Source organism: Haliotis rufescens, unplaced genomic scaffold, assembly GCF_023055435.1.
Source record: "Haliotis rufescens isolate VD_foot unplaced genomic scaffold, xgHalRufe1.0.p SCAF_16, whole genome shotgun sequence".
In the NCBI taxonomy this organism is placed as follows: Eukaryota; Metazoa; Mollusca; class Gastropoda; order Lepetellida; family Haliotidae; genus Haliotis; species Haliotis rufescens.
Window position 1 is genome coordinate 1,567,164 of NW_025963846.1, and position 22,367 is coordinate 1,589,530.

The following is a 22,367-nucleotide window of genomic DNA, read 5'->3' on the forward strand; positions in this document are numbered from 1 at the left end:
AAGTCACCAACCGGATGGAATCTAAGTGCCCTTTATGTGAGTGAGTGAGTGAGTGAGTGAGTCGGGCTTAACATCACTTTTAACAGTATTCCAGTTATATCGCGGCGTGTCAGCTTAATGTGGGAGGAAAGCCTGAAGTGATGCAGGTCTCAAATGTTTACCACTTCGGTGAAACCCACGAGCACAGGTATGGTGCTGACAAACCTAGAAACATAATCGGGGCGAACCGTGATTCGAACCCACAATCATAGGTTCCTGGCGTGTCCACGGGACGCAACTCTGCACAGCGAATCGGGGCACCTTAGACGACTGGGCCACCTGTGCCCCCAAGTCATAGATTGGCTGGTATGTGTTCTAACCCCATAGGGCTGTCTGACCAACCCGATGGAATCTAGGTGCCATTTATGACAATCATAGATTGGCTGGTATGTGTTCTTACCCCATGGGGCTGTCTGACCAACCCGATGGAATCTAGGTGCCACATTAAAGCCAGATTTTGTCCCTCATGACTTTGCATTATGTATTAATGTGAAACTGCGATCATGAGAATAGAAAAAATGCATTGATTGGATGTTAAAATTTTAGTGTGTCTAAATAAAGTGACAAAACCCTTTACATATCCAATAGAAATCTCTGCATAAAGCAGAGTCGATTGTATGATTCTGACTATATCATGAGCATGTGTTTATGAATCACTATCAAATAGTAATGATACCAGGTGTTTGCAAAAAGTTGAGCATAACCTGTACCACTGGTGGCACCAAACACAAACACATGCAAAGGCAAGTCAATTGTTCACCTGTGTGAGTAGGTGAGTTGGGTTTAACGCCGCTTTTAACAGTATTCCAGTTATTTGTTCACCTGAAAAAACATGGGAAGATATGGTACAAGTAAAAATAGGGAATTGAATCGGACATCATTTTTGTCACTGATGTGTCAAATTTAGAAATGTCCTCCACATGTCTACCATAAAACTTTTTGAAACAAACTATTGCACGAGCTCCTGTCATATACCATTTATCCAACAACTAGTTGTTTCAAAAGGTATGTTTGAAAGCTGGTTGTGAGGTAAATGGTATCTGACAGACACATGTGTAATAATTTTATAATACATGTACCACTGGGTTATCCCAACTTGCACCTTGCAGAGGAAATACGGCAACAAAACAGTTTCAGTAGGGATGATGCCAAGTCAACCATTTTCCCAAGACCAGGAGACCTCACACATGTGCCAAAAAACACCTGAGTCATCCCAATGTTTGGCTCCAGATCCGATGACATCATGCTTTTTGATCTTGCCAAATTTACTTACGTGTTTGTTCCTTACAAATCAAAAAGCTCTAACGTCTACACCATATGGTTTTCTGTCAGCTGTATTGACAGACTTGTGATGATTTTGCCAGCATGTGATGTGAAGATAGCAGCTGTGGGTGAGTGAGTGAGTTTGGTTTTATGCCGCTTTTAGCAATATTCCAGCAATATCATGGTGGGGGACACCAGAAATGGGCTTCACACATTGTACCCATGTCGGGAATTGAACCCGGGTCTTCGGCGTCACGAGCGAACGCATTAACCACTAGGCTATCCGTGTGGGTCTGTCAGGTCACCAGCAACAAGAGACACACACAACACCATGTGTCTATCCTGACAGAAACAGAAACCGTGAAGTTTTGTTTGTTTATCGTTTAATGCCACACTCATATTCCAGCTATATGACGGTGGTCTGGAAATAATCCAATGGACCAGACAGTCCAGTGATTGATATCATGAGCATCGATCCACGCAATTGGGATAGGATGAAATGCATCAAGCAAGTCAGCGAGCCTGACCACCCTATCCCATTAGTCGTCTCTTAAAACAAGCATAGTCACTTTATCGAAACCATAAGTATGCTATGCAGTCTCTGATCACACATGGTGACAACAGTCATGGTATAATTTGTGCATGTTTGCATAAGGAAGACTTATTTTGCAAAAACAGTGTTGTTCAACAAGTTCAGAAGCCATTTTTTGTGAATACAGCAAATTATTTCTTTTGAAAACATATTTTCATAAGAAATGCTAAGTCAAGTTTCAAATTGGACAGTTTATAACTTTTAACAAAATATATTTAAAATAGAAATAGAGGGGACAAGGGATATTAATGTTATTAGATATTTCCAATTTGCACTTCAACAGAGCTTGTACATATGAAGCTTGGTGCAAACTCAGAATGTTGCTTTTCGAGAGATTAATAGATTTGTCCTGTGTGGTTTCTTGAGGTCGGGAAAACTGGCACCGTCCTTACTGTCACCCCCTCTACTGTCTGTGTGTTGATCTATATGCCAGCAACATGATGGTAACAGGTACACAATCAAGTCTGGCCCAGACACAGTAGAGATTGATGTCAGAAGCAACATTCACGCAGTCAGGGTACAATGACATACAATCAACTAGTTTCTTGAGGTCGGGAAAACTGGCACCATCCTTACTGTCACCCCCTCTACTGTCTGTGTGTTGATCTATATGCCAGCAATATGGTAACAGGTACACAACCAAGTCTGGCCCAGACACAGTAGAGATTGATGTCAGAAGCAACAATCCACGCAGTCAGGATACAATGACATACACTCAACTAGTTTCTTGAGGTCGGGACAACTGGCACCGTCCTTACTGTCACCCCCTCTACTGTCTGTGTGTTGATCTATATGCCAGCAATATGATGGTAACAAGTACACAACCAAGTCTGGCCCAGACACAGTAGTGATTGATGTCAGAAGCAACAATCCACAAAGTCAGGGTACAATGACATACACTCAACCAAGTCACAGCCTGACTATCTGATCCATGGGATGGGCTGATGAGGACCTATTCTAACCCAGAATCCCACAAGGACCTTCCTCTATTTGCCAGGACTGGGGTACAGTCGGTTATAGGAAGAAAGATGACATCTCTTTCTAATTTCTGTGACAGTCTCATCCAACAGCAGGCAAGATTTATCCATTTCTATCAGTCTCAAGTTACAGTTCAGTCTAGAATCCTTATCAGCCTGGATGAGACAAAACTAAAAGGCACTAATATTCAAGAGGTGGCTCTAACACTCTGAGCCCAACTACAAGGATGTATTGTACACTCACATAAGCGTTAAATACAATACTTCCCAATCTTACAGGATGCATTTAAATCCAATTGCACAACCATGCAGCAAAATTCAAATTTCTTTAAAGTAACTAGGTATTCTCTGTTGAAAAAATGGACAATTTGTGTCACCTCATTGTCATAAGGTATCTCCTGAAAGGGCTATCTCCAACAGCCATGCATGCGGACATGGTGTCAAGTTTTAAATGGACAAATTGTGTCACCTCATTGTCATCAAGTATCTCCAGGTGAATTTTTAAAGGGCTATCTCCAACAGCCATCCATATGGACATGGTGTCAAGTTTAGGGAGTGATGCTTCTTCCTTTGCCACTGTTAAGAGATGGGCAGCAGAGTTGAAGAAGGTGAAGAGAGTGCCAAGATTATCAAAGAACAGGAAGACCTTCAACAGCCACCACTGACGAAATGTTGATAAAATGTTGATATGATTATGGACGATCAACAAATTACCACACGTCACATTGCCATTACAGTAGAAATGCCTCTTGAGAGAGTTAAGAATTCCTGAAGAATGAACTGGGCATGACAAAGATTTTAGGACACTGAGTTCAAAGGCTTCTGATTCCTGATCACAAATACTCCAGGTGTATCACCTCTTGTGAGAATTTACATCATTTTGAAGCAGACCCAGCTGATTTTGATGGTTGCAATGTATGACTTTTGCCTTGAACTCATGAACATCCTCCGTTTTCATCATCATTTTTCCACCTCTTCCCAAACTTGAAGAAAGAACTGTCTGGCAAGCATTATACAAATGCTGTAGGCTGGGACAGGTAACATGGGTACTCGGGTCGGTCCTGAGAAGGACCCTGGTATGCACAGGACTACCTGGACCCGTGGTTAGTCATGTGATATTTTGTTTAATGACAAAAATGATCTAGAACTCCATGGCTACACTACAAGTCACATATGTTCGCATTTCTTTCTGACTATGCACCAATCTTTCTGACTCTTACATGTTTGAATAAAGATAAATATTCAGTCAACTTCTGTGTCTGTGTAGCATTGCATGGAGGCATCCCACAGATGACATCCTTACCTTGTCAGCTGGCTGACGGGGTTAACCTCTTTGGTCATGTGGACAAGGCGTCCGACCTCGGTCAGAAGGTCCGTGGTTCGAATCCCATCACGGGACTCAGAAATTTAATGGCCGCTACATCTGCATGACCAGATTGTTTTATACAAGTATCTAAATACAGTTTGTCCAGGGCTATCTCTTGAGACCTGAAGTAGGGTCGGGTAACAGGGGGTGGGTTCCCAGGTGGTAAATTTGGACTTGTCCCAGCCCTAAAATGATGATGATGTCATTCTGATGTGGAGGAGGAAGCCTTTCACACGAGGCACTCCAGAAACTTTAGCAAAAGCGTATGGACCTTGGAGGGATTTACTTGAAAAATAATTGACCAGCTACATCAACGTAGTCAATCAAGTTAGGCTCTGAACTTTTCAGCCACCTTTGTGTCTTTTCTGTACTCATGTGAAGCAATCTTATAGGTCCATTGCCCGTTATGTACTGAGAACATAATAACAAAATCAGGTCAGAAAAGAATTACCAATATGAGCATACAAAAAGATGTCGGAATTCATTTTTGAAAATGTACAAACATCTGCACTGCATCAAAACACAAACTTCAAACTTTTTTCGTATTGTTCTCTTGAGGACAGAAGACTTGTCAGATACTATTTCTCGGATATTGATGATGATGTCTCAGCATAGCAAGTCTCACATACTGATAGTGTTTTTCAAATGAAAGATGTCAGTCACCAACAAAATCAAGTCTCACTGTATTATTTTATTTCCTAAGTCTTATGCATTGAAGCATGTCATTTTCAGATGGCTTCCAAAAAAGTTCAAATCCATTTGGAAATCAGTCTTTTTAGGATTTTCCTCCTCTAAAAAATGCTTGATTTTTAAAGATTTTTAAAGTCATTGTCCATTCATATTCTGTGGTGAAATATTCTCATTGACAGATGTCGTATATTTTACCTGAAATGATAACATGTAGTGACTAACGGGGAAATGCATGTTTCCTCAGAACAAACTGACATGAAATACATATCCCAAATGCAAGGAAGCAAAAATTCTGAATTTCATTACAAAAGTACCTCTGTTTAAAGATAATATATGATTTATATACAGCTGATGGGAACATTTGTCAAGAGGGAAAATTTGTATAAGAGGCCCCTTTGTCTAATGTGCAATCTTTGTTGTATAGCATTAAAAATTGTAATACCAACATTTCAAAAAGTTTTGTGATAAAACGTGAAACAATGAAAGAAGTTATCACACACAGGAAGTACAGACATACACAAAGAAACAGACACAGTGAGTGAGTGAGTCGGGTTTAACGCCGCTTTTAACAGTATTCCAGTTATATCGCGGCGTGTCAGCTTAATGTGGGAGGAAAGCCCAAAGTGATGCAGGTCTCAGACGTTTACCACTTCGGTGAAACCCACGAGCATGGATATGGTGCTGACAAACCTAGAAACATAATCGGGGCGAACCGGGATTCAAACCCACAATCATAGGTTTCTAGCGTTCCCAAGGGACGCAACTCTGCACAGCGAACCACGGTGCCCTAGACGACTGGGCCACCCGTGCCCCCGCTACCATTTAAACCACAATAGCAACCTCATATGTTGAAAAAACAACAGATCGAAGATAATCATTCCTGAATATGGCCTTGCTGCCGCAAATATATTCCATCAAATTTTCCAGATATAGATCCATGGCATTTATGTGCCACTCAGACAAAAGCCGGACTACATATGAACTATTTCTGACAACTGACATTCATTTGAATTAAAAATTTACCATACTGTCATTTTTATCTAAAATTACATGGAATCGATGTAACATGCAGTCAAGACGATCATGAACAATCTACAGTCACATTAGGTAGGATATTTTATTGATGTTTTTCCAATATCTCCGCCTGGGTTTCACAAATGGGGTCTGCCCATGCATCTTGTGTTGACCGGTGGGTGGACAAAGGTCATTTATTCACATTAGTTCCTGTCTGGTTTGTCATCAGCCTCTTCAGAACACAGCAAGTGCCAGACATCGTTATCATTAACCAAAATTTGTAGATCAGTTGTTACTTCAGTAAAAGTAATTTTGCCCTGATTGCCTAAACATTTAGTAATTACCCTTGACCTAAAATGCAAAATATCCATTTGTACCAATGTAGACAGTAAAAAGCAAAGGGAAGCTTTTTAGTTCAATGAGTTGAAGTGGAATATAGTTTTATTGTCTCTCTAGTTTTTGGTGATATGTCTTTAGGGAGAATGCTTTGAGAGTCCAGTTGGAATAGATATACATTCACTTTACTTAGAGTAATTGACATTGGCTCTTCCAGGCAACAGATACATGTGTGTAATACACCTATTTCTTCCATCAGTCTGTGAATGTGGCAGCCAATTGTCTACAGGTTGGATACAAATCTCAGTACTGGACAAGAAAAAGATTTACTTGTGTCAGTGGGTTGTGTCAGGATGGTGGTTTGAGGAAGGTGGTTTGAGTGGTTTGAGTGGTTTGAGGAAGGTGGTTTAAGTGGTTTGAGGAAGGTGGTTTAAGTGGTTACAGGAAGGTGGTTTGAGTGGTTTGAGGAAGGTGGTTTGAGTAGTGTCAGGAAGGTGGTTGGAGTGGTGTCAGGAAGGAGGTTTAAGTGGTGTCAGGAAGGTGGTTTGAGTGGTGTCAGGAAGGTGGTTTGAGTAGTGTCAGGAAGGTGGTTTGAGTGGTGTCAGGAAGGTGGTTTAAGTGATGTCAGGAAGGTGGTTTGAGTGGTTTGAGGAAGGTGGTTGGAGTGGTTTGAGGAAGGAGGTTTGAGTGGTGTCAGGAAGGTGGTTTGAGTGGTGTCAGGAAGGTGGTTTGAGTAGTGTCAGGAAGGTGGTTTGAGTGGTGTCAGGAAGGTGGTTTAAGTGATGTCAGGAAGGTGGTTGGAGTGGTGTCAGGAAGGTGGTTTGAGTGGTGTCAGGAAGGTGGTTTGAGTGGTGTCAGGATGGTGGTTTGATTGGTGTCAGGAAGGTGGTTTGAGTGGTTCAGTGTGGAAGATAGGGAGAGGATGTAAGATGGTGGAAGATGGGCAGAGGGTGTAGGAGGCTTGAAGATGGGGAGAGGGTGTAGGGGGCTGGAAGATGGAGAGAGGGTGTAGGGGGCTGGAAGATGGGGAGAGGATGTAGGAGGCTGGAAGATGGGGAGAGGGTGTAGGAGGCTGGAAGATGGGGAGAGGGTGTAGGAGGCTGGAAGATGGGGAGAGGGTGTAGGGGCTGGAAGATGGGGAGAGGATGTAGGAGGCTGGAAGATGGGGAGAGGGTGTAGGAGGCTGGAAGATGGGGAGAGGGTGTAGGGGGCTGGAAGATGGGCAGAGGGTGTAGGGGGGTGAAAGATGGGGAGAGGGTGTAGGGGGGTGAAAGATGGGCAGAGGGTGTAGGGGCTGGAAGATGGGGAGAGGGTGTAGGGGGCTGGAAGATGGGGAGAGGGTGTAGGGGGCTGGAAGATGGGCAGAGGGTGTAGGGAAGATGGGGAGAGGGTGTAGGAGGCTGGAAGATGGGGAGAGGGTGTAGGGGGCTGGAAGATGGGGAGAGGGTGTAGGGGGCTGGAAGATGGGCAGAGGGTGTAGGGAAGATGGGCAGAGGGTGTAGGGGGCTGGAAGATGGGGAGAGGGTGTAGGGGGCTGGAAGATGGGCAGAGGGTGTAGGGAAGATGGGGAGAGGGTGTAGGGGGCTGGAAGATGGGCAGAGGGTGTAGGGGGCTGGAAGATGGGGAGAGGGTGTAGGAGGCTGGAAGATGGGGAGAGGGTGTAGGGGGGTGAAAGATGGGGAGAGGGTGTAGGGGGGTGAAAGATGGGCAGAGGGTGTAGGAGGCTGGAAGATGGGGAGAGGGTGTAGGGGCTGGAAGATGGGCAGAGGGTGTAGGGGGCTGGAAGATGGGCAGAGGGTGTAGGGGGGTGAAAGATGGGGAGAGGGTGTAGGGGGCTGGAAGATGGGCAGAGGGTGTAGGGGCTGGAAGATGGGGAGAGGGTGTAGGGGGCTGGAAGATGGGGAGAGGGTGTAGGGGGCTGGAAGATGGGCAGAGGGTGTAGGGGACTGGAAGATGGGGAGAGGGTGTAGGGGGCTGGAAGATGGGGAGAGGGTGTAGGGGCTGGAAGATGGGGAGAGGGTGTAGGGGGCTGGAAGATGGGGAGAGGGTGTAGGGGCTGGAAGATGGGCAGAGGGTGTAGGGGGCTGGAAGATGGGGAGAGGGTGTAGGGGCTGGAAGATGGGGAGAGGATGTAGGAGGCTGGAAGATGGGGAGAGGGTGTAGGAGGCTTGAAGATGGGCAGAGGGTGTAGGAGGCTGGAAGATGGTGAGAGGGTGTAGGAGGCTGGAAGATGGGGAGAGGGTGTAGGGGCTGGAAGATGGGCAGAGGGTGTAGGGGGCTGGAAGATGGGGAGAGGGTGTAGGAGGCTGGAAGATGGGGAGAGGGTTTAGGGGGCTGGAAGATGGGCAGAGGGTGTAGGGGGGTGAAAGATGGGGAGAGGGTGTAGGGGGGTGAAAGATGGGCAGAGGGTGTAGGGGCTGGAAGATGGGGAGAGGGTGTAGGGGGCTGGAAGATGGGGAGAGGGTGTAGGGGGCTGGAAGATGGGCAGAGGGTGTAGGGAAGATGGGGAGAGGGTGTAGGGGGCTGGAAGATGGGCAGAGGGTGTAGGGGGCTGGAAGATGGGGAGAGGGTGTAGGAGGCTGGAAGATGGGGAGAGGGTGTAGGGGGCTGGAAGATGGGCAGAGGGTGTAGGGGGGTGAAAGATGGGGAGAGGGTGTAGGGGGGTGAAAGATGGGCAGAGGGTGTAGGGGCTGGAAGATGGGGAGAGGGTGTAGGGGGCTGGAAGATGGGGAGAGGGTGTAGGGGGCTGGAAGATGGGCAGAGGGTGTAGGGAAGATGGGGAGAGGGTGTAGGGGGCTGGAAGATGGGGAGAGGGTGTAGGGGCTGGAAGATGGGCAGAGGGTGTAGGGGGCTGGAAGATGGGCAGAGAGTGTAGGAGGCTGGAAGATGGGGAGAGGGTGTAGGGGGGTGAAAGATGGGGAGAGGGTGTAGGGGGTGAAAGATTGGCAGAGGGTGTAGGAGGCTGGAAGATGGGGAGAGGGTGTAGGGGCTGGAAGATGGGCAGAGGGTGTAGGGGGCTGGAAGATGGGCAGAGGGTGTAGGGGGGTGAAAGATGGGGAGAGGGTGTAGGGGGGTGAAAGATGGGCAGAGGGTGTAGGGGCTGGAAGATGGGGAGAGGGTGTAGGGGGCTGGAAGATGGGGAGAGGGTGTAGGGGGCTGGAAGATGGGCAGAGGGTGTAGGGGACTGGAAGATGGGGAGAGGGTGTAGGGGGCTGGAAGATGGGGAGAGGGTGTAGGGGCTGGAAGATATGGAGAGGGTGTAGGGGGCTGGAAGATGGGGAGAGGGTGTAGGGGCTGGAAGATGGGGAGAGGGTGTAGGGGGCTGGAAGATGGGGAGAGGGTGTAGGGGCTGGAAGATGGGCAGAGGGTGTAGGGGGCTGGAAGATGGGCAGAGGGTGTAGGAGGCTGGAAGATGGGGAGAGGGTGTAGGGGGCTGGAAGATGGGGAGAGGGTGTAGGGGCTGGAAGATGGGCAGAGGGTGTAGGGGCTGGAAGATGGGCAGAGGGTGTAGGGGCTGGAAGATGGGCAGAGGGTGTAGGGGCTGGAAGATGGGGAGAGGGTGTAGGGGCTGGAAGATGGGCAGAGGGTGTAGGGGGCTGGAAGATGGGCAGAGGGTGTAGGAGGCTGGAAGATGGGGAGAGGGTGTAGGGGCTGGAAGATGGGGAGAGGGTGTAGGGGCTGGAAGATGGAGAGAGGGTGTAGGGGCTGGAAGATGGGCAGAGGGTGTAGGGGCTGGAAGATGGGGAGAGGGTGTAGGGGGCTGTAAGATGGGGAGAGGGTGTTGGGGCTGGAAGATGGGCAGAGGGTGTAGGAGGCTGGAAGATAGGGAGAGGATGTAGGGGGCTGTAAGATGGGGAGAGGGTGTTGGGGCTGGAAGATGGGGAGAGGGTGTAGGGGGCTGTAAGATGGGGAGAGGGTGTAGGGGGCTGGAAGATGGGGAGAGGGTGTAGGGGGCTGGAAGATGGGGAGAGGGTGTAGGAGGCTGGAAGATGGGGAGAGGGTGTAAGATGGTGGAAGATGGGGAGAGGGTGTAGGAGGCTGGAAGATGGGGAGAGGGTGTAGGGGGCTGGAAGATGGGGAGAGGGTGTAGGAGGCTGGAAGATGGGCAGAGGGTGTAGGAGGCTGGAAGATGGGCAGAGGGTGTAGGAGGCTGGAAGATGGGGAGAGGGTGTAGGGGGCTGGAAGATGGGGAGAGGGTGTAGGGGGCTGGAAGATGGGCAGAGGGTGTTGGGGCTGGAAGATGGGCAGAGGGTGTAGGAGGCTGGAAGATGGGGAGAGGGTGTAGGGGGCTGGAAGATGGGGAGAGGGTGTAGGGGGCTGGAAGATGGGGAGAGGATGTAGGAGGCTGGAAGATGGGGAGAGGGTGTAGGGGGCTGGAAGATGGGCAGAGGGTGTAAGATGGTGGAAGATGGGGAGAGGGTGTAGGAGGCTGGAAGATGGGGAGAGGGTGTAGGGGGCTGGAAGATGGGCAGAGGGTGTAGGGGGCTGGAAGATGGGGAGAGGGCGTAGGGGGCTGGAAGATGGGCAGAGGGTGTAAGATGGTGGAAGATGGGGAGAGGGTGTAGGAGGCTGGAAGATGGGGAGAGGGTGTAGGGGGCTGGAAGATGGGGAGAGGGTGTAGGAGCTGGAAGATGGGCAGAGGGTGTAGGGGGCTGTAAGATGGGGAGGTAGTCAGGTTGGCGAGATTGTCAGCTGTGACTTGATTTAGTGTGTCACTGGTACAACTCGATGCTCACACTATTGATCACTTGTTGATCAGTTACAGACAGTAAGCTCCACAGGCTGCTGTGATACACATAGAATATTGCTGACTACAGAATAAATGTCTATTCTTCAGTTGCTCATGCAATCAAGTGTTGGAAGTGAATTAAGGTTCCCCAGATCATATTGGAGAATACATTATCAACTTACATCTGTCTGATAATAAAGTTCACTCATCATGCTTATATCAACATTGTCTGGGAAATAGATATTGGGTTAGATGGCATACCTGCCAAGTAAACAAACAGATTGTATTCTTGGCTTATTGTATGTAAGCCCTCTTGTAGGTTCAGCTGAAGAACGGGGAGAGGATGGAGAGCAATTGGGCTCTGTAGCTTACCTTCATTGTTGGGTTTTTGCAACATTCTATAATTTTCAGTGTAATAAAAGTCAATCACTGGATTGTCTGGTCCAGACTTGATTATTTTCAGACCGCCATCATATAGCTGGAATATTGCTGAGTGACTCGTTAACAAAAAACAAACAGTGTACGAAAAATATATATTTCAAAGGCCCACTTTCTCAGTGTTAGAACACCCATAGACATTGTCGTCAGGTTGTGGTGGTGTGGGTATGGTGGTGTGTGTGGGCATGGTGGTGTGTGTGGGCATGGTGGTGTATGTGGGCATGGTGGTGTGTGTGGGCATGGTGGTGTGTGTGGGCATGGTGGTGTGAGTGGGCATGGTGGTGTGAGTGGGCATGGTGGTGTGTGTGGGCATGGTGGTGTGTGTGGGCATGGTGGTGTGTGTGGACATGGTGGTATGTGTGGGCATGGTGGGGTGTGTGGGCATGGTGGTTTGTGTGGGCATGGTGGTGTGTGTGGGCATGATGGTGTGTGTGGGCATGGTGGTGTATGTGGGCATGGTGGTATGTAGGCATGGTGGTGTGAGTGGGCATGGTGGTGTGTGTGGGCATGGTGGTGTGAGTGGGCATGGTGGTGTGTGTGGGCATGGTGGTGTATGTGGGCATGGTGGTGTGAGTTGGCATGGTGGTGTGTGTGGGCATGGTGGTGTGTGTGGGCATGGTGGTTGGCGTGAGGTATGGTTTGGGTCACCATTTCAAAAGATGAGGTTTTTTTCTCTGAAAGAAGGTGCAAAACTTTTTGACTTTTGTTCACAGAACATTTCATTTCATGACATTGAGTATGTTTAGTGAACATTTTCAACGGATAAAAACTGAATACCACATTTTTTATAGTATTTTTTTTTAAATCCCGGCTCTCCAAGAATATAATTTGTCTCTCTCTTAGGATACATGGTTTGTCATCAGGGACGATGTCTTATATGTAATATTTTTACAGTTAACATTTTGTTAGAAGCCCATGTGAATGAGACAGCCTAACTTTGAAAAGCCATAGAAAGATTTCTTCACTTAATAGAAAAAGCAAAATAACCAGAGGTTATTTCATTTTACCTTTTACTTATCTGCCCAAAATGTTTTTACTTGGCCTTAGCATTGAGTAGGTATATACTAAACTTATGAAAGTTTTTATAACCTTGGCCTGTGACCTCACGACATGGGCCAAAAGAATTCACACGGCCAGTTTGAGTGAGAGAGTGAGTGAGTGAGTTGGATTTATCGCCACTTTTAACAGTATTCCAGTTATATCACAGCATGTCAGCTTAATGTGGGAGGAAAGCCAAAAGTTATGCAGGCCTCAGACGTTTACCACTTAGTGAAACCCATGAGCATCGGTATGGTGCTAACAAACCTAGAAACATAATCGAGGCAAACCAGGATTCGAACCCACAATCATAGGTTTCTAGCATGCCCAAGGGACGCAACTCTGCAGAGCAAATCGTGGCGCCTAAGATGACTGGGTTATTGGAAGAATTTGTAATCACCACAATCAAGAGAAAAATAGTTTTAGTGTATAAGCTTGACTGTCATTACATTATTATATTGCTACAACACAGATGATGCTTCCAGGGCCCACTTGCACAAAGCGATCTTACCGCTAAGATGATCGTAACTCCCATACTTTAACATAAGCTTACAATAGTCGTAGCGCTAAGATCGCTTTGTGCAAGTGGGCCCTGGTAATCAGAAATTAAATTCTTTACAGATACAAACTAATTGAAATTTAAAAAAAAAAATTCTTCAAGTTTTATGTCTTCGAGTATTTATTTTAAAAATTTAGGCCCTTCAGTCTCAATCAGGTTACACAACAGGATTTAATTGCTAAATGTCATGATAGTAGGGTACATACATAACTGGTTTCCATACGTGTAATAGCTTGTGTGAAATCAAGAACTTCCTTCTCCAGGGAGAGATCACATTCCTGATCACAAAGTCAAGTGAGATTAAGATTTAAATGTTCAAATCAAATACCTATTTTAGAATTCTTGTACTCAACAACTCCATGGAGATTCTGGGTTAGAATAGCATCCTCTGCTGGCCCAAGAGGAGATTTAATGCATGAGATGGTCAGGCTCAGTAACTTGATTGACAGTGAAGTCATTGTACGCCAACGCAAGCAGCACCCACGCATGTACAAGAGTTATAATCTTGAATGTGAAGTCAGGCCACAAAGTTGCGACTAAAACGGTAGCCAATTCAACCTAAGTTTCAATTTATCTACTGTCTAAAATTCAGAAGTAGCTAAATGACTACCTAGAAAAATATCTTGTGGCAACTAACTTCTATTGCTACACATAGGTAGACACCAAAATAAATTAAAGTTGATCTTGGAAGACACTGTTAATAATTGTACTTGCAAATAATTCCTCCTAAAGCAGAGATGACAATGAACCCAAATACAGAAATATTAATGTAATTGGTATTTTATTTCAGTTGACAGTGCTCATTGGATAAGCAAGGATATACCTCTATAATCTTGTAACATAAATTGCATCATTGTTTGAATCACAAGTAACAAAAATCAAGTACAGTTTCCACTAATATACAATTCCAAGACCAGTGCTATGACATGTACATATTATAATAGTTATTTGAAAAAAGGTTATTTCAAACACATTGGGCTACCCACAATATTGGCTTGACTTCTTTATTTTCCCACTGGCTACCTAAAAAAAATATGCTTGTAGCCATGTTGCGACTTAGTAAAAATTTAAACTTTGAGGCCTGGAAGTTAAACCCTATTTCAATTAACTTTACACTAGTTTGTCAAATGACACTGATACAGTAGCATGCGATTACTTATTTAATTTTTTTTATTCAATACTAAATCATATGACTCCATTATAATTTGGTGAGTGAGTGAGTATGGTTTTACGCCACTTTTAGCAATATTTCATCGGAGGATACCAGAAATAGGCTTCACACATTGTACCCATGTGGGGAATTGAACCCGGGTCTTCGGCGTGATGAGCAAATGCTTTAACCATTAGGCTACCCAACTGCCCCTTGTGATGATGATGATGATGATGATGATGATGATGAATTATAATTGAAACCTGGTGAAGAAAACATGGCTGTAAAATTAATACTTACTTACTCACAATCACTTTCACTCTCCTACCCAGAGTTCCATGCATCTGGCAGCCAGCCAGCATAATACCTCTGCCACAGGCCAGCGCCATGTGATGATTCATCACATCTTTCACGGTCCAATCAAGATATTGAATGTGCTTTTAATCCGTTTCATGTTTGACAAGTCTACACATTTTCATAAGCAAATGTCAAAGAATGGTAATGGTTCTTCAAGAAAGTATCCTAATACGTGAAAATCTACTTGTTTTTGCATAGTTATCCTTTGTTTACATTGGTTGTACGGCTCCACGTGCTGTCATCAAAGCCCAACGGAGAGTTAGCGATACGGTCACTTTGATGTATAAATATATATTGTCATGAAATTCACTGTTGCAGTTGTAGTAGCATATCTATATAATTATGCAAAACAATATGTTATGCGCCCCAAAATACTTGCATTAGTCCGTTCTATACTGATTTCTGAAAAAGCGTGTTTGTTTACAAACAAGAGAAATGTCTGGTCACGTGATATGCAAATTAGCCTGTGGCATCGGTGTTATGCTGAGTCACCACTGCGCTGGAGTGTGACTCACTTTATCCCACCATCCTATTAGGTAAGTGAGTGAGTTTGGTTTTACGCTGCTTTTAGCAATATTCCAGCAATATCATGGCGGAGGACTCCCATTAGGTGAAAAATAATACCTATGCCAGTATGCCTACAACGGTATGCACAATTTACAGCAGCCTGTCATCTGTCACAAGGTGAGCTAAAATTGGGGTCATTTAGTACACACTGTTTGTCTTCAAACAGATGATAACAAGCCATGTGTCTGGACTTTCTCAACATCTGAGGATCGCAAGTTTATAATCAAACCAAGCTAATGTATGTACAACATGCCCTTTGATATCGGGATTTAATGCCCCTGTTTATACCTGCAGCATATCCCCTATAGACCAATATAGACACATTCAGCAGTAAACTTAGATAACTCAACGCACAGAAGTAACAGCACAGCAAAGTGGGGAGTTTGGAGACTAATCAGCGTTTATTACAAACTTCAGTGTGAAAGACTGAGTTTTCTGAAGTTGTAAAAAGTGAACATAACACTTGATATCTCACTGCAGTGAACATAACACTTTGACAGAACTATTGTCATACAAGAGTTACCTCCCCTCAAATTGTCTCCCTTTATTGTAAGTGTCTATCCCGTCCACACACTGTTGACGTCCATTTAACGCTAATTCCACATTGACAAGGCAAAATAATGACAGATGGTCATTGATGGAGTTAATATCACTTCTTGCTGTTTGTTATAAACTGTAAATTTCTCATTTAACTTGCCAATTGAGATTGTTCATTTCGCACAGCGCCATTTTTGTAACTTGATCAGGTGGCCTTGTGGTTAAAGATTTTGCTTGTCACGCAGAAGACGCGGGTTTAATTCCCGACATGGGTACATTGTGTGAAGCCCATTTCAGGTGTCCCCCGCTATGATATTGCTGGAATATTGCAAAAAAGCAGCGTAAAACAATACTCACCTACTTGAGCTTACACGTAACTGTATTTCATGGACTACATGTGCATGTTAATTCAGCTCCAAGCTAACTCAGTGAGGTATTTGTCATGTTTGCTGTGCCTGAAGTTAATATACACAAACAACCCCCTCATCAACAAGGGGTGTCCAATCTAATCTGGAGCATTGTGAGGTGAGGTGAGGTGAAATGGGGTTTAACGTCGCGTCCAAGATTATTGCACTTATATAGCGACGTGCATGTACGTGTGTGTGTTTGTGTTGCTGCTTGTACTAGTCCGGACTGATGTCGATTTATAGTGCTAGCTCACTGAGATACCATGCCTCAGTTTAACATGAATACCCCACTCAGACACAGCATACTGACTCCAAGCCGACCAGTCCTTGTTTTAGCCCCTTGATGCCGAGCGCCAGACAGAGTAACAACAAGTACCATCTTTTAACATCTTTTGGGATTGAACCCTGGACCTTCCGCTCTCCGGGCAGACGCTCTACCACTAGACCACGGAGGCAGTCCTGGAGAGCTGTGGCACAGCCTAGTCGTTACACCATCAGTCATGCTGTAGCGCCTGGTTCGATCCCCCACATGCGAGTGAGTGACTTTGGTTTTACGCCGCTTTTAGCAATATTCCAGCAATATCACAGTGGGGGACACCAGAAATGGGCTTCACACATTGTACCCATGTCAGGAATCGAACCCGGGTCTTCAGCGTGACGAGCGAACGCTTTACCTATAGGCTACCCGACCGCCCCTCCCCCACATGTCTGGAGGGTGGTGTGTTCGCGTGCATGGGTGTAAGAAGCAAGTGGTGTCAAACCCTACCCTCACTCATACACCAAGTCCACAGATGATCAAGGTTTCAGGAAGATTCCTGTGAATGATGCATCCCCTCCATGAGTGAGTGACATGACATAATGAGTGAGTGAGTTGGGTTTAGCGCCGCTTTTAACAGTATTCCAGTTATATCACGGCGTGTCAGCTCAATGTGGGAGGAAAGCCCGTAGTGATGCAGGTCTCAGATGTTTACCACTTTGGTAAAACCCATGAGCACGGGTATGGTGCTGACAAACCTAGAAACATAATCAGGGCAAACCGGGGTTTCGAACCCACAATCATAAGTTTCTGGCGTGCCCAAGGGATGCAACTCTGCACAGCGAATCGCTGCGCCATAGACGACTGGGCCACCTGTGCCCCCCATCCCCACCATGACTGGGGACAAAAACTTAGATCAGCACAATGGCAACTTTTGGTGGTCATGAAATTCTCTCAAGTCTGGTAAAAAACGAAAACTCATCCCCCAAAAAAACTTTGCCATTGCAAAACAATAATACAAACAAACAAACTTCAACAAATTCTTAAATTACAGCAGTCAAACTTGATATTGCTGAAAAAAAAGATTGGAAATGTACATTAATGGTATATACCGACTTTCAGGGTTGAAGAAGCGCCAATGGTAGTGTTAAAGTAGGTTCCATGCCATGAATGGACACATGAAAAGTCTGGGGAAAATGAAAACTTATCAAACAAGAAACTTTGCCATTGCAAATGTTGCTTTGAACTTTTACAAAAATGGCCACCAATGATTGAAAGTTTAAAATGTAAATCAGAACAACAGATGATGTTAACTTCAAACGAGGCCATTGTGTCTGTTCTCAAACAACATGACCAGTTCATGGTCAAAATACTTCAATATATTTTTGCAAGGTATTTTTTGTGTAATAATAAACAAATCCATCACCCAAAAACTGTATCAAATCTTTCAAAAATAATATACACAGTCCCTTTAATGGAAAAAAATTGTTTTCTACCATCAACACTTCAATTCTTGTTAGGATGGTGGTTTAAGAAAATGCTGTTATCCCTGAGTAGGCAAAGATCACGCAAAGATTGCGACAAAAAACATTTTAAAAAATCAACAACACGAATTCAGTTTGCCTGAGTGCAAATCCCTCAATCACACCCTTGTAAACTTCATGAAGGTAGTTTTTATCTGACAATTAAAATTGAGGCAGCTGAACTTCAATACATGAACAACTTTCCATGATTCTCAATCTTTTATAATTGGAAAAAAATACACCATGCAAAAAACGCATTTGTAATTAAGGCCAAGTTTGTATCAGTAACACCTTTTTTTCTTATCTTAAAATACAATTACTCGTAAGAACAGCAAGGATATGTTTGGAAAAAAATATCAAATAAACAAGGTAAAAAAGTAAATTATCTTGGGAAATAAAAAGCTAGGGTATTGTTTACAAGATTGGTATATAAAACATGAACATGCAGTTAATATTCCATTGTTACTATTTTGGGGCCATCAATGTGTCTGTGTTAGAATAGTTCTTCAGCAACCCATGCTTGCCGTAAATGACTGTGCTTGTCGTGAGAAGCGAATAACAGGATTGGGTGGTCAGGCTTGCTGACGTGGTTGATGGATGTCATTTATCCAAATTGTGTAGATTGATGATGATGGATAATCAAGATCTATATTGTAAAAAACAGGCCTTACTTCACGAAGTACATCAAATCATGTGAGCATCTTGATTAAAAACATGAAGAGATTTGGTAAATATTTGTTGACGTTAAGTTGACGATACACATGCTTTGCAAATCCTGCAATCAACCGAAATCTGCCTGGAAGTTAACAAACCAAACTCAATAATTCAAGCCTAGTTCGTGAATGTTATCAATCACTGGATTGTCTGGTCCAGACTCGATTATTTACGGACCGACATCATATACCTTGAATACTGCTGTGTGTGGCATTAAACAACAAACGAAACAAAAACATAGGGTACATGTGACCATGACGTTGTCGGCTTTACAACGTCACAATCAACACAGTATGTGAATTTGGAATTCCATTCTGTCTTGGAGTAAACATAGTTTCATAAACACCTACCGTATTCGATGTAATAAGTGCCCCGCTCCAATAAGCGTTCTGGAAAAAAAAATCTGTCATATATAAACATTTCAGGCTGTCAGCATAAACCACGAAACTTATCTTTCAACTCTTTTTACCAAAATAATGTTCTAATAAGAGCCCCCTATTGGTAATTTTGAGAGCGCCCTAGGCGCTTATTATGTCGAATACGGTACTTCTCGTTCTCTCATTCAACTTGACACAAATAATTATAGTACATACAAAGGTCAAAATAACAACTGCGTGATCAAAGACACTCCACTGTAAAATACCTGTTGCATATTCCACCGAAATCATTCAAAGGAGTTTTCACTTAGCATAAGGAAGGCCCATTAATCATATTTGAAACAAACATGTTAGCTGTTATTATTACGTTAAACTGTGAGCGTGAAGAGAAAAATCTCCTAATCACCAGAACTACTTAGTGTTCTGAGTGGATGATGCTGAAAATGATACACATGCAAGCATCCATGTTAAAATTACAAGTCACATACCTCATGAAAGATGATTATACAGGCATAAGCAACAATGGCATGTGAAAATTTGAATTTCTCAAAACAAGTAAACAGCTTGTCAAATGTTTTACAAAATACCGTAATCGACGTAATAAGTGCCCCGCTCTGATAAGCGCCCACGGGGATATTTGCTAATATAATGGCTAGTGAACAATCCCCATTAGCACCCCTTACGATTGATCACTGTACACAAAACATATTTATTCGTGTATAATATGCACTCGTGTGTTATATGCACCCTTAATTATGGGCAATTTAATTCTGTAAATATATCTGTCGTGTATAATACACACAGACTTTTCTTTTGTATCATTCAGGCTGTCAGCATAAACCACGAAATTTACAATCTTTCAACTCTGTTTTTTTTTCAACAAAATAATATTCTACTAAGGGCCCCCTATTTTTAATTTTGAGAGCGCCCTGGGCGCTTATTACGTCGAATACGGTATGTTAGATCTGTGTTAAATTTTCAAGTGGAAAGTATCAAACATAACATATATGGTTGTAAGTGTATATGTTAAACAATGTGATCAATATAGAAAAAAAATGAGATTGTTGTCATTGAAAATGATTTTGGTTTGTTGTTTAACGCCGCACTCAGCAATATTCCAGCTATATGACAGCGGTCTGGAACAGACAATCCAGTGATTGATATCATGAGCATCCATCCAAGCAATTGGGATCGATGACATGCATCAACCAAGTCAGTGAGCCTGACCACCTGATCCCGTTAGTCGCCTTTTATGACAAGCATAGTCACCTTTTACGGCAAACATGGGTTGCTGAAGACCTATTCTAACCCCGGAATCTTCACGGGAAAATGAAGAAAATAAAGGGTATGAGGGTTTGCTGTGTACCTGTAAGCTACAGCAATATTTGCTGTTTGATGTTCCACAACAGTCAGCAGTTTCAAAGATATATGACAGTGTCTTGTGAATAATTGAGTCTGGGCTGGCAGCTAAAGCCATCAGTGTACGATGACATGCAATCAAAGTCCTAATTTTGTCTCCTGTACTGACATGACATGCACATATTTGAGTGAGTGAGTGAGTATGGTTTTATGCCGCTTTTAGCAATATTCCAGCAATATCACGGCGGGGGACACCAGAAATGGGCTTCACACAGTGTACTGGTCCAGGGATTGTCTGGTCCAGATTCAATTATTTACAGACCGCTGTCATATAGCTGGGATATTGCTGGGTGTGGTGTTAAACAATAAACAACAAACAAATTCAGTCAAGTGAGTTAATAATTTGCCCAAGGTAGAATAATAACTTCACAGCTCACCAACACTTTTATTAGAAAGTCATTCTGCAACCGACCATAGGGTGATTTGAAGATCAACAAATAAAATGAAAAAAAAAATCATTTGGCATCACAAAGGATGCATCATGCAGGCACACCAGAATCTGCCACACTGTCTACATTGTTGTCGCTTTTGTGGACAGGCATTTAAAACTGGGGCCTATCTTTACACACTAACTGAAGCTATGAATAAGAATAACTGGAAACAAATTGACATATCACTCTTGCAGTTTTGTTCTTACACCTTATTGTATTCATTTGTTTAATATGATTAGTGCCTTTGCAATAAGTACAGTAAAGGACCTCATAAACAACCGACAGAAAGTCTTCCTACTCATATCTGCACTGGAACTTGATCTCCAAAGATCTCTTTATGTGTATTACCTTATTTGATGTATTAAGCGATAATGAGTCTTACATCGTGAAGTGCATCAAATCACGTGAGCACCTTGATTAAAACATGAAAAGATTGAGAAAATATCTGTTGACAAGGAGTAAGCGGTGCACATGCTTTGCAAATCCTGCAATCGACCGAAATCTGCATGACAGTTTACGAACTGGATTTCGATTTCGGAGTGTGATTTTGATTGGACTATGCATAGACTCGTTAGTCCAGCCAAAATGTAACTCCATAATACCAGCCTAGTTCGGCAAGGGTGGAAACTGGACTTTTATGGTCAGTTAACTCACTTGCCTCGGGAAGATGGCAACTTGTGAGAGTGACTAAATGGATCAGGTTCAGTGAACATTGCTGGAATATTGCTGATCAAGTGTGGCATTATGGACAAAATTATTTGTTTGTTTGTTGTTAAATACCACACTCAGCACTATTCCAACTATATGATGGCAGCTGTAAATAATCAAATCTGAACAAGACAACGATCCACACCATCCTGAATTGATGGCACACAATCAACCAAGTCACCGAGCTTGTACAGACATCAAGTACTGTAAGGACATTAACGCTTGTTTGTTTGTTGTTTAACGCCCCACTCAGCAATATTCCAGCTATATGATGGCGGTCTGTAAAAAGTCAAGTCTGGACCAGACAATCCAGTGATTGACATCATGAGCATCGATCCATGCAATTGGGATACGATGACATGCATCAACCAAGTCAGCGAGCCTGACCACCCGATACCATTAGTAGCGCCTTACGACAAGCATAGTTGCCTTTTACAGCAAGAATGGGTTGCCGAAGACCTACCCCGGATCTTCATGTATATTCAATGCATAGTATCATGCGGCCAAAATTGTATGGGTAAGCAAACCAGACAAACCAGTGACTGAAAGTATGAGCAACACCAAAGGCATATCCAGAGAGGGAGGCCTTTAGAATATTAAGGACGGGCCTTGAGCAGATTGCAAGTCAAAAGGTGCAATGTAAAAAACATTAAGAAGTGGCTTAAATATAGAATCCACAGCTTAAATTAGTTCACATATCTTTTCACATTTTTGGTCTGTTTATGGATCAAGCCCAAACAACTTGACAACAACGCAAGTGTTGATATGATGCACCATCACGCCCCCTGATGCCAATCTTGATGCCACAGGCTCCACAAAGACAGACAGCCGCTTAAAATTTCTGAAGTAGAAGCAATCTTTGATCTCATTGGCATTCTGA

General features: G+C 44.0%; 1 protein-coding gene across 1 annotated transcript; it reads right to left on the reverse strand.

Moving 5' to 3' along the window:
- Positions 1 to 7,108: 7,108 nt before the first annotated feature.
- On the reverse strand, positions 7,109 to 11,403 carry LOC124144896 (proline-rich extensin-like protein EPR1). The gene is made up of 2 exons (XM_048396703.1): positions 11,379 to 11,403; positions 7,109 to 10,929 (listed from the first exon to the last, which is right to left on the reverse strand). Exons 1-2 carry the CDS (start codon positions 11,401 to 11,403, stop codon positions 7,109 to 7,111), a joined length of 3,846 nt encoding a protein of 1,281 aa, XP_048252660.1.
- Between the last annotated feature and the right edge of the window lie 10,964 nt (positions 11,404 to 22,367).